This window comes from Boleophthalmus pectinirostris, unplaced genomic scaffold (genome assembly GCF_026225935.1).
Source record: "Boleophthalmus pectinirostris isolate CB_2022bp ecotype Guang Dong unplaced genomic scaffold, ASM2622593v1 HiC_scaffold_22, whole genome shotgun sequence".
Lineage (NCBI taxonomy): Eukaryota > Metazoa > Chordata > Actinopteri > Gobiiformes > Gobiidae > Boleophthalmus > Boleophthalmus pectinirostris.
In genome coordinates, this window is record NW_026571190.1 from 10,406,364 (window position 1) to 10,419,851 (window position 13,488).

The following is a 13,488-nucleotide window of genomic DNA, read 5'->3' on the forward strand; positions in this document are numbered from 1 at the left end:
AGACACAAAGAGAACAAAAGGACTAAGCACACAAGAGCCTGTCTTTTTGAGACTTTTATTAGTCTAAATGCATTTAACATATCTGATATCATAAACTCAGTGTGTAGTAGTATATAACTACAGTTTAGTCATTTCTACAAGATTGTGGTTATGCTTATTCTAACCTGATTAGTACAGTAACATACGCTCAACTTCTTGACTTCCTTCATGTTTTTACATTTAATTTAAAAAAAAAGTTTTCCTATAGATTCTCTTTTCTTATTTTTGTTAGTTTTTGATTTACTACCATGCAAATGTGTTCATGCGGTTTAGATATAATCATACAACAGTCATATATAGTTTGTCTCTAAAATAAGTGTACAGATATAACACTACAGGCGGTGTCTCTCATGTGTAGTGCTCGATGGAAAAGGCCCCGGAGTCACTGGATTTCATGAGGATGTCGGTGTTCCGGAGGGAAAGCTGTGAGCGGCACAGACCGTTACTGTGGGAGTCATGCACCGCATCATCTGATACCTGAGGGACACACAGAGGGAGGCACACACATTTTATTTACCAAAAGCGGTCACTGAAAACAATAAAGCATCAAAACTCTTGCTCTTCAATTACTGCAGTCATCCACATCCCAAAATATAGTACTCAGCCCTACCATCACAAACAGTGATACCGGTGTTTTGTGTTTTGTGTGAATAGTTTAGCAAATGTATTAAAAGTCTGAGAAACTGTACATGCACGAGAAGCCTTGAATGTTACACATAATTAATAATTTTACCTCCTCAAACTTCTTGGCTTTGTATTGCTCTGCTCCTTTCAGGAAGTTAAGTAGAATAATATCACACAGCACAGTACCCTGTGAACAAAATAGCCATTACATTATCATTGACAAAATATGATAAAGATTAAAATGTCAGCATAAATGCAACATACCACTCCCACTGAGGTGAAGGCAGCCACCATGTTGATTAGTGTGGGGATCATGTCAAACTTCCCTGCCTAAAAAAAAAAAAAAAAACAAGTAAACTATTGTCAGTCTGAAAGTTTATCTTTTAAAAAGGTTTCAGCAGGAAATTAAATAAAATATACAAGTAGTGGTGGATGAAGTGCTCAATTTTTTTTCTTAGTTAAAAGTACAGACATACATGTAAAAAATATATTTTTTTAATGTTATTACATGAAAAAAATAACATTTTCCATTTTACTTTTACTTAACTTGAAATTTTCTTGTGAATTTTGTGCATTTTTTTTGTTTGTTTGTTCGAAGCTGAAACTTGAACTCAAAAACTGTTACATGAAAACTACATTTTACTTTTCAGTCCAGTTCAAAAATGTTGTTGAGTTGAAAGAACAGATACATGCTCTCAAATGTAATGTAAAGTAAAAGAAAAAGCTATCAATTTTTAAATGAACTTAAGTAAAGTAGAGATTCCTAAAAAATCTACTATAGTACTTTCCTACTTTTACATTGCTGTCTTCCACTACTGTACACAAGAGAAAATGAAATAAAAAATACATTGGGAATAGAAAGGTAAAACCACTTTGGGACATCCCCCAATGCAGATGGGAACTACAGAACTACATTTCCAGACCAAATAAATGTTAGGTCTGTGGAAATGCAAGCCTACTCAGATTAATGTTGTTTTTGTTTGTTTGCTTGTTTTGTCTTTTAGTGCAATAATCTAAAAGCCATCAAAAGTACACAACTCAATCTAAAATATTCACAAAATAAACATATAAATTTGTTGTGTTTTGAGCTACGTTCATGTCATTAAAATAATAAATTTGATTAAGCTTTAGAGGGCAGAAGTGCTACTTGGATATTCAGAGATTGTGCAGAACTATCCTCCTAACCTATTTAGTGCTCTTCAGTGTAGGGACCAGTCTCAAATACAAAGCTGAAAAAACGGAGGCACTCAAAAACTACAAAATAATTAAAAGCCTTTAATACCACATGGTAGATTAAGTTAAAATCACGCCAACTTGTTTTAGCACTTTGGCCTTCATCAGGGCAAACTCAAACTGGCTGTTACAGTGCACATTTAAAGTAACAGGTGTAGGTCACGTGTTCACAGTGGTCTGGCCAGCAGTCCCCTGGTGCATGATGGGACATGTAGACTGAACAGATTTTAGTTACAAACTATTTAAGATAAGATAAAATACAAGATACAAGATATAAATAGTACAATTACCAACAACCAATACATAGAAAAATAAATAATATAACAATATATATAGTGAAAAAATAAAAAAGTGCTACAGATACGACATGAATAATTTGTAAACAGTTTCATGGACACAAAGATGTAAAAAATAGAATTGTACATTTAAAGCTTGTGGTTTTAAAGTAAGGGGGAGAAATCTAACTCTCCATTGAGTCCTGGAAACTGGGTAGCCTTGAGAGTGTAGATCCAGTAAGACTCTCTTTGTAGTAGTTTTTTCAATCAATCGCCTCCACTTATTGTTTCTTCAATATGTTGCACAATTTTTTAGGCTTTTACAGCTGCCACGGTTGGCTTCTGTGTAATGCATGGCCATAAGGTACGGGGGGTACAGGTCCTTATAGTCTGTTTGTGTTTAGCCAGTGTTTTTCAGTTTGCGTTTTGTTCGGCCTATGTAAAAATGACCACATGGGCATTCAAGCTGGTATACCACATAATTGGGGTTATAATTAAGGAATGTCCTGATATCAAAACTTTGACATGATATAATGTCCATGAAAGAGTTGGTCCCTTGTACTTGTTCACAATAGGTAGTTACCACACCTGTAACGGCCAGCCTTGAGTGTCCAGCCAAGTCTTTTGTGTCAGTGGAGGGAGATAACTGTTCACCAGTTTGTCACTGAACGTAGGGGCTTTTCAAAAGCTCCAGTTTTGTCTCATCTGTCCAAAAGACATTCACCCAGAAGCTTTGAGGCTTGTCAATATGCATCGTGACAAAGTCCAGTCTCACTTGTTTATGATTTGCTCTCAACAGTGGTGTCCTCTGTCCTTTAATCTACAGCTCATGTCTTAGGCACTCAAAAACAGAGGCTACATAGATAGCACTGTATCCTCAGCCTACAATCGAGCCAAAAGTCTCAATAGAGAAGAACTATTGACTCAGAAACCACAGGAAAACGTGAGTCCTAATCAAGTGTACTTTGTAAGTGAAATTGGCACTGAAGCAAACTGAATCAAACAAATAATCAAACAGAACTAGACAGTGAAAGTGACATCACCTTAAGAGACTCTCCCAGAGACCCCTACCATCAGCTTTAGAAAAGCCCCTACATTCAGTGACAAACTGGTGAACAGTTATCTCCCTCCACTGACACAAAAGACTTGGCTGGACACTCAAGGCTGGCCGTTACAGGTGTGGTAACTACCTATTGTGAACAAGTACAAGGGACCAACTCTTTCATGGACATTATATCATGTCAAAGTTTTGATATCAGGACATTCCTTAATTATAACCCCAATTATGTGGTATACCAGCTTGAATGCCCATGTGGTCATTTTTACATAGGCCGAACAAAACGCAAACTGAAAAACACTGGCTAAACACAAACAGACTATAAGGACCTGTAACCCCCGTACCTTATGGCCATGCATTACACAGAAGCCAACCGTGGCAGCTGTAAAAGCCTAAAAAATTGTGCAACATATTGAAGAAACAATAAGTGGAGGCGATTGATTGAAAAAACTACTACAAAGTGAGTCTTACTGGATCTACACTCTCAAGGCTACCCAGTTTCCAGGACTCAATGGAGAGTTAGATTTCTCCCCCTTACTTTAAAACCACAAGCTTTAAATGTACAATCCTATTTTTTACATCTTTGTGTCCATGAAACTGTTTACAAATTATTCATGTCGTATCTGTAGCACTTTTTATTTTTTCACTATATATATTGTTATACTATGTATTTTTCTATGTATTGGCTGTTGGTAATTGTACTATTTATATCTTTTATCTTCTATTATATATTGTATTATATCTTATCTTAAATAGCTTGTAACTAAAATCTGTTCAGCCTACATGTCCCATAATGCACCAGGGGACTGCTGGCCAGCCCACTGTGAACATGTAAATCTGCACTGTGATAGCCATCTCGAGTTTGCCCTGATGAAGGCCAAAGTGCTGAAACGCGTTGGCGTGATTTTAACATTATCTGCCATGTGGTATTAAAGGCTTTTAATTATTTTGTACTTTTTGAGTGTCTCAGTCTTTTCAGTTTTGTATTAAATTTGATTATCTGCAGATAGATTTATAATTATTAGGCCATACTCACATTTCCATTGACCAGCACATCAAACCGAATGGCGTAGGCTTTGATGAGAGTCCGATAGTCAGTGCCATTGTCTGTCTTATAGTACTTGGCAAACCTGCAAAATAAAAAGGTAAAAGTAGAAAATAATTTCAATGCTATATGGTAAAAGTATGGTGCACTTAAACTAGATTTGAACTTTCACATTGCCTGGCTATTTTACAATGATCTCTCCATACTTTTTATAGAGGGATCTCAGCCTGGTTGCCACGCCTCCTCCACGACTATCCAATCACATTTATTGATTTTACTGACACATGTGAAATGAACGTACTTTTTGGTGACCCATCATTTGGACCAAATCTAAATTTCTCACCTCAGATTAACAGTTTAGTGATTTGTTCATTGATTCTGCAGAAATGCACAATGGTTTTCAGTTCTCTGCATGCCGCTGATTGGCTAATCAACCTGTCAGTCACGTTGAAGAAATGCGTATTCTGTCAGCCAAGTTTATATTCTGCAGTTGTAGTACAAATAAGCCCTTACAAATGTATATTGTGTGTCTAAGAGCCAGGAGCTGCCCTGGGGCATACTGACACAAACATGGCTGTCTAGCTGCATTGCCCATCAAACCAAAATCACAATTCATGGTTGGTGGGAAGTAATTTTCCTTGTGAATTGATAGAGATTGTCTATAGGTGGTTGATGTCTTGCTTTTCAAACAGTAGAAAGTAGAATTTGAACTGCCAACTCATTACAGGTGAATAGCCTCTTACAAATGGATTTTTAACCATGTAAGAGATAAGTGAGATGGGGCAGGCTGTGACCATTATAGATTTAACATTTTTAATTTTAGATTTAGTTGATAATATATAGTGAGCTAATGAGCTTTTCTGAAAATTCCATATATTACATACAGAAATAGTGGTTATGTTAAATATGTTTACCTACACACCAAACATCTGATCATTATCTGAATTCTGGAGTTATCAGATTATTGAAACAGTGCCTTTTTTCACATGCACACCATAATGTGATTATTATCTGTTTTTTACTGACCACGATCAGCAAGAAATTAGATGATATTGTTGTTTACATGTCATTTTAATTTTTGAGTGCACATGTAACTGCAGCCACTGGCTTTGTGTACATCCAAAATATCAGATAAAATCAGATTATGAGAGTGCATGTAATCGCAGTTAGTTAATTTTAATGAGAATAATGATAATGATTTCTCTGATTGTTCACATCTGTGCAATGTGAAAAATTGAAAGAGTTTTTTAAAATTTCATTGTTTGTCTTCCGAATAACAGTTATTCTGACTGTCACATGTCACCAGGTGTATTTGAAAATCAGATTTCTCTCTTAAACACACACCAAAACCATTATTGGATTAACTCATCATTTTGTTATCAGGAAGTGTCAGCACTTCTTGTTATCTAAAAACAATTAAACAGTGGCTTAGTTTACATGCACAACAAAATCTGATTATTAACTTCTGTACCTTTAAGTCTATTTAAAGATCCTATTTTAAAGTAAATGGATTCTTGAGCTTTGGGGACTGTTATAATGTTGCTACCTCATCAAAAACATCCGGAGTTGTGTTTTGTTTCATGCACAGATGTTTGAGTGAACCTGGTTTATTAGTCTGCCCACATCTCCAAAGCTCAAAATGCTTTGTTCAGTAGTGATTGGCGTTTGGCGATTGGTGATTGGAGAAGAACTCTCTAATATGCAGAGTTTGTGTGTTTAAAATGGGATGGTTTTGCTGTTTCTTAACTCATAAAACATGAAATAATAATTGGATTTTGAGTGTGTGTGAGAAAATTTTAACCTGAAGTTGTATCCTGGCGAAACGACGGTCTTCTGTGACATGGCGTCCAGTCGAGTGAAGGAGTATTCGGGGTTACATTTGTTATCAGACTTGTCCAGGTCACACACCCAACCGATTTTTATCCCAATCACTCCACCCTGAAATACAATCAACCATATGTGTATGATTTTACTGCTTTGAGAGCTCTGGATCAAAGTACTTGTATTCACCTCACATTGTACAGCCAAAAAAGTGACACTCTTTAATTGAATGTATGTTTGTAAATACATTCATAGTCCTAAAACTGTTCCTATTATTTTTATCTATGTTATAATGTTGTTGACTCACAAAAAACCCGGAGTTGTGTTTTGTTTCATTCACACATTTAACACATAAACCCTGCATATTTAGGCTCAAACTGAAAACACTTTGTTCCACTTTGTGATTTAACCTTCTAAGAGCCTCTCATTTCTCAGCTTTGGCAGTCATATTTGATTACTGTGTTGGATATTGCAATAACACAACTTTTAAAATGTAAAACTGCAACTAGTTTGTGTATGAGCATCAGAGAGACACACAACATGACTCTGAGCGAAGAGAAAAGAGCCAGGGTTATGATCACATGAGCCAAATCATCACTAAATGTAAGAAATTATGTGGGGAAATAAGGTAAATAATGTAAAAAACAAAGTATCAATCTGAATATTTTTATTTCTATACATTGCTAACTTGAAAGCTCAAACATGTGTAAACTAAACACAACACAACTCCAGCTATGTTTTCTATGAGGGAACAACATTATAACATGACTTGAAGCTTCACTGAAGTCAACTTTGTGTAATATAGGACCTTTAAATTGCATACTCACCTGACTTGCGAGAGCGGAGAAGTTTTGTTGTGCGTACCGAATCACGTCCCCGACTCGAAAAATGGGGCAGTATGTGTTGTTCACCATGTCGTAATTACAAGTTTTGATGTAGTCTTGTGTAATGGTTGGAAGGAAGTTGCCTCTGCAGAAGATATTGAGCTGTAATTTAGTCTTACATTTTGATTATTTGTAAAATAAATAAATAAAAAATAAATAAAAACAATAATAATAATAATAATAAAAAAAATACAAACTTTGTGTAGTTGAATTTTGGGAAGCGAATGCTGTTCTTGATGAAAATAGTGAAGTTCTCCACCTCTGGCATTGGTATGCTGTGAATGAGAGAATACAAAACATTTATGCACATTTTAACATGAAAAAATATTTTGAAATATAGTAAAGAATGAAAATGGCTGTTAAAACAAAAATATAATTTCCTCTTTTCTTTAAGTTATAATTTTTAATGGTTATTGCCCAGAGACTCCAGACCCTAATAATAATTATAATAAAAAACTTACCCTGTAGTTTAGATCTATATACATATTCTGAAATGTGATTCTATTGACAGTTCCATCTTTGTCTATTCTCCTGGATGCATTTCAGTATGAGTCCTATTATTAAACATAAATCGATCACAATCCTGCACAAAATTGCAGTATGATATCTTTCCCAAATTGTTCAGCCATAGTGCGATAGTTGCAGGGGAAAGAACAAACATATAATAGGTAAGAATGACCAGTAGAGGGCAGTGCAATGTAAAAAGAGCAGACTGGCTTCTTGGAGAATAGGGGATAGGGAAAGTGTACTGTGTTGTCACTGAACGAGTCATTTTATCCCCACTGTCAGCTCTTGTCTATTTAAAGGTTCTATATTATGTTGAATTTACCTTTGTGAGCTTTAAGCCATGTTATAATGTTGTTACTTCCTCAAAAACCTACACTGAGTTGTGTTTTGTTTCATTCACACGTTTGAGTAACCCTTTATAATTAATCACATGTTTGACACATCCGTGAATGGGGGGATGGGAGCTGATTTTGTCCATTCCTAATGGACTTCGTGCACAATGGCCAGTTAATTCCGGTCTTTTCGCTCTAATGTAATGTCTAGGAGGTTTTTGCTGAGTCACAGTAAAACCAAGAAATCCTGACAGATGAGGCAGTGGACAGAGAGCTGTAGGTGGACGTCCCTGACCACATATTAAACTTTACAACTGAGGAGAAAACTTCACTTAGGACACTTCTTTTATAAAGGTACTTCTTGTGTGTTGACTTGGCAAAAACCAGCAGCTCACTGTCCAATGCCTGATTCCATATTAAAGCATAAAATGTATATATTCATGCAGAATGTTCCAAAGCATAATTTCAACTTTCCATTTCATACAGGTCTAGACAGTTACATACTATCCCTTTAAAGGTGCACTGTGTAACTTTTCTGGTGGAGGGTCCGTCAAATGCTTTTTTCTGTGAAAATGTTATTACTTTATCTGGAATGTTTGTATGGTATTAAACCTTTCTATCTTCATTGAGCCCAAACTAGACCAAGTTACAGGTCAGATCTGTAGAGAGGCAACTCTGGTCACAGACAGGGTGCCTCTTTTTCAATTTTTTATTTATTTTTTTGTTTGAGTTATAAAAATGACCTGGGATTGAATAAATGTAAGGTAAGGCTATATAATGTCATACTGTGGAACATTCCAGGTAGAGCAATTACATCTCCATCGAAACAAGCAGGTAATGGACCCCCAACCAAAAAGTTACATAGAATCACATTAAATACTCCCATAAAGATATAGTAAAAATAGTAAAATAGTATAGTAAAAGTGTTACGTTTTGATGGTGTCCACTTCGGCCGGACACCAGCCCTGGATCTCACATGTTTTATTGCCACCTTTCCACATGACACATTTTCCTGTCAGGATTCCTACAGAGAAATATATTGCTTAAAAAAAATAAATAAAATAAAATAAAAATCAAATATCACATTTTTAACACATCCTTACCATTGCCCCCAATTTTCCCAGCTTTGCAGTGACTATCTGTTTCGCAAATGTATTTTTTTTCACTCTACAAGAAGTGCATTCAGTACATTAGGCATTCTATAGGATCTTTGGTAAATACATTTCAATGGATCATTGGATCCTTGGCCTGGTGGTCTTACTTGCTTGCTTCTATGGAGATAGATAATAGGTTTAATGCTATATTGTGGAAAATACTAGGCCAAACAACATCTCCAAGGAAACAACTAAAAGGTGTATACCTCCACCAGAAAGTTACATAGTAGTGCAACCATAGACTGTATATACAGTCCATTAGTGCACCTTAATGTTCACCTGTATGGCACCTAATCATATCTATCTCTATGGAAACAAGCAATACATTTCCAGGGAGACCAGCAGGTGGTGGACTCTCCATGCAAAAACTTTGCACAAAATCACATATTAGTAATATTTTTTTCTAACCTCTGGGCAAAATCCTTGGAATTGGTTTTCTGTGGTTATCATTTTGGTGATGATGCAGAAGACTGAAGCTCCCTGTAGTAAAAATAACAGGTTGTTTTTATGTAGATTTTTTACATGTAACATTTATAAACAGCTAGACATTTTTATGTCAGTTAAGGTGCAGCTAGTATTTCCTTCATAGGCAACATAACGTGCACTATAGAGTCTAACTTTGCAAAAGAAAAATTGATATCTGTATATTTCAGTCTGCAAAACATAGAGTAAGTGTATATGACAGGTTACTTATCGCACTTAAACATAGATGACATCATTATATTTCTAATGAATTAAAAATGAATAAATATAATGTGCTAATTTTTAAATTTATATATAACAGATGTAACAGTAGCAGTGTTGAGCTCTGAGTGTAGCAGTACCTGTTTGTGTCCCTAGAGTGTAGCAGTACCTGTTTGTGTCCCTAGAGTGTAGCAGTACCTGTTTGTGCCCCTAGAGTGTAGCAGTACCTGTTTGTGTCCCTAGAGTGTAGCAGTACCTGTTTGTGCCCCTAGAGTGTAGCAGTACCTGTTTGTGTCCCTAGAGTGTAGCAGTACCTGTTTGTGCCCCTAGAGTGTAGCAGTACCTGTTTGTGTCCGTAGAGTGTAGCAGTACCTGTTTGTGCCCCTAGAGTGTAGCAGTACCTGTTTGTGCCCCTAGAGTGTAGCAGTACCTGTTTGTGTCCCTAGAGTGTAGCAGTACCTGTTTGTGCCCTAGAGTGTAGCAGTACCTGTTTGTGTCCCTAGAGTGTAGCAGTACCTGTTTGTGCCCCTAGAGTGTAGCAGTACCTGTTTGTGTCCGTAGAGTGTAGCAGTACCTGTGTGGGGGCTACGTAGTCGGCCACGTCCATCACTCTGCCATTGTAGATTCCAAAGCCTTTGACTTTGGTCATGACTGAGGACTCGATGGCCGTATCTCTGGACTGATAGGCCTTTTCATGAAGGAACACCCACCTGCAGATACATATACTGTACATTACCAGTCGAACATTTGACACACCCTCTCATTTTTCTCCTCATTTTTCCCTTCTCATTATTTTTCCCTTTATTGTTACTACTTTCCACATTTTTATATACATACAGAATACATCAAATAAATAATGCAAGATAGATGGCATTGTGTAGTAGAGTTGAATATCTCTACTAAATATTTTTTGCCAAAGTAAAGGGTAGCAACTATGAGGATTTAATATTTGTAATAATTTACTTTTTTCTTTGCTACATAATTCCATGTATCTTTCTTCATGTAATATATGATATATAATGTAATATGTAATGTATAAAAAGTAGAAGATAGTAAAAATAAAGAAAAATATAGCCGCAGGCGGCAATGATCTGCCCTCGCATGCGCCTCCACCATGCCCCATAAACGCCACACCCCTCAAACACCACCCCCTGCAAACACCACGTCCCGCAAACGCTGCGCCCCCGCAAATGCAGTGCACCACACTAACACTAATAATCAGAAACCCCAACTATGACTCTAACCCCTAGCCCCAACCCTAATGCTAGGCCTAACTCTAAACATAAACCTAAGCTTAAACCTAACCCTAGCCATAGCCCCAACCCTAACTCCTAACCTAGCACTACCATTTTTCAAAATTTTGGAATGTGTCAATAAAAAAAATTAATAAAATACAAGATGGCGGATAAGATGGCAGAGTGTCCATCCACGATTAAATTTGAGTGAAATCGGCCAAAGTTTGTGCAATTTGGTGATTTTACTATTAGAATAACATGGAGAGTTTATGTCTATGGCGACGTCGTAAAAAATATGGTGTGGGGGTGTCATTGACTTTTTGAATCAGATGCAGAATTCAAATTAACAAGTTAACAGCATCCACCCAGTGTGTGCTCTCCCTCCTCTCTCACTCTCACTTTACCCCTCTCTCTCCTTTTTTCTCTCCTCTCCTGTCTTCTCTCTCACTGCTCCTACCTCCCCCTTTTTCACATTCCGGCCACTAGGAGCATTGCTTTACAATACTAGTAGGCCCTTCTACAGCTTCTGGCGCTCGAACCTAAAAAAAACTTGAATGAGAGGGTGTCTAATTTTTGACAGGTAGTGTTGCTATAGGTAGATAAATAGGTAAGTTCAGTTCTGAATCCCTGCCCTTGCTCTCCTCGCTAAGTCACTCCCTCTTCAGAGCACTATCACATTACAAATGTAATATTTTTTACTACTGAAACTACAGCACATCGCATCAGGTTTGTGAAGTTGTAGTGTATTGTTTTGTATCATGCTTTTGTTCATGGAAAATTGCTGTGTGGGAGCATGGGTGATATAGGCTTGTGGGCTGAGTCAAGGGTGATTTAAGTTGAAATTGGACTATATACACTATATCTGTCTTATACAGTCAATCAGGTGGAATCAGAACTTTCAAGACACAACACAACTCAATCTGAGAACAACATAAAGAAATTATTTTATTAACTAACTTACAAAACATGCGAAATGTCTGTTTCAATGGATTGTGCTGGTGAAAAAGCTCACTTCTCCCAAAAATCATAAAGGATATTGTCAACCATCAAATTGAGATGATTTTAAATAAAGATAATGTACATTTAGCTTGGCTCGAAAACAAAACAAAACTTAAAAATTTAAATAAACAATAAGATGGAAATGGTCTAATGTAACAGTTTGTATTATAGGACATATTAATTACACATATAATAATGAGCTTTAGGGGCATTAAAGAACTTTATGTAGCCTGTATATAGGGTACTACAACAACTGAATGTGGTTTGTCAGTGCATTAACCTGAAGACAGAGAACATGTGAAAGTTCAGAACCTCCAGAGTTCCCTGACTGAGCTGGAGAAGCTGCACTAGCACCGAGCAGTGATTGGCTGCAGGTGCTGGGGTTTAGGTAGTGACCATTCAGATCAGAGAGGCATTTTAGTTTAAACCAGATAGGTCAAGTTTATGAAATTTAAAATCAGAACTTGCTTACAGTTACTTTAATAGAATTAATCTAAAAATGCTAACATCTGTATCACCTGCCAATTTAATTCTAATGTGATGACTAAGCCAGTACTGAAAAAGGATTAAACCAGGACTAAATCAGGACAGAAGCTGAATTGGAATTTATGTACTAGATGCATTATACTAACCCAGTATTAGCCAAAAATCCTTATTAATAAATATTTATAATTGTACTAAGTTTTTGGACACATGAGGAATCATACAAATAATATGAGATTTTTAAATTACTAAACATTTTAAAATAAGGACTTACCCGACAAAATAGGTGATAATTAGCAGTTGTACCACTCGGTTAATGATTCCAATGGTCCAGCTTTTGACCACCACAGATTTGGTGGTTTCGTACGTGAAAAAGTTCGTAATACATGACCACATTGCAGCCAGCATGGGGACAATTACAAATCTAATCTAGTCAACAAAATGTAATTATAATAATGTAAAATAAATAAAAAAATAAAATAGAATGCAAAAAAAAATTTTTTGAAAGTATTGGTTGTTGAAAATTGTTTGACAATTGTATCCAGTATTCAAATCCAAAAGTGATCTTCGGCCCAATGAAGCTTTATATTGAAGAATTCAAATCAACAAGTAAACAGTATCCACCCAGTGTGTGCTCTCTCTCCTCTCTCACTCTACCCTTCTCTCTCCTTTTTTTCTCCTCTCGTGTCTTCTCTCTCACTGCTCCAGTCTCTTTCCCTCTCTGTCTCTCTCTTCTCTCTCTCTTTCTATATAAATCATGATCCTTTTCTTTCTCTTTGTCCTCTTCTGTTTTCTCTCTCTTTCGACATCATCCCTCCTCTCTCCTTCCTCCTCTCTCTCCACGTGTCCCTCCTTCTCCTCCCCCCCTATCATATTATCTCTCCTACTCCTTTCGCTCTATCTTTCTTCTCCTCTGGTCTTCCTGATGGTTTAGCTCTGTCTCTCTCTGCCCTCTTTCCTTCATAGCTTCACAGAAACTTGAGACATGCTCTGTATTTTGTAAGTGAAGTGAAGATCTGGCTAAGTGTCTCTTTTCATAACAAGATTATTATAGTTTACACATCACAAATGTGTTCTTAATATAGCCTCATTATTTCTCTGAGATAAACATTTAAT

At 36.5% G+C, this 13,488-nt stretch overlaps 1 protein-coding gene across 1 annotated transcript; it reads right to left on the reverse strand.

The window, feature by feature from the left end:
* Positions 1-38: 38 nt before the first annotated feature.
* LOC110167604 (P2X purinoceptor 3-like) lies at positions 39-12,837 on the reverse strand. The gene is made up of 12 exons (XM_055158146.1): positions 12,647-12,837; positions 10,230-10,365; positions 9,380-9,451; positions 8,921-8,984; positions 8,748-8,841; positions 7,176-7,253; positions 6,922-7,063; positions 6,075-6,211; positions 4,265-4,358; positions 928-993; positions 773-850; positions 39-516 (listed from the first exon to the last, which is right to left on the reverse strand). The coding sequence occupies exons 1-12, from the start codon at positions 12,778-12,780 to the stop codon at positions 388-390; spliced, it is 1,224 nt and encodes a 407-aa protein (XP_055014121.1). The 5' UTR covers positions 12,781-12,837; the 3' UTR covers positions 39-387.
* Positions 12,838-13,488: the final 651 nt, after the last annotated feature.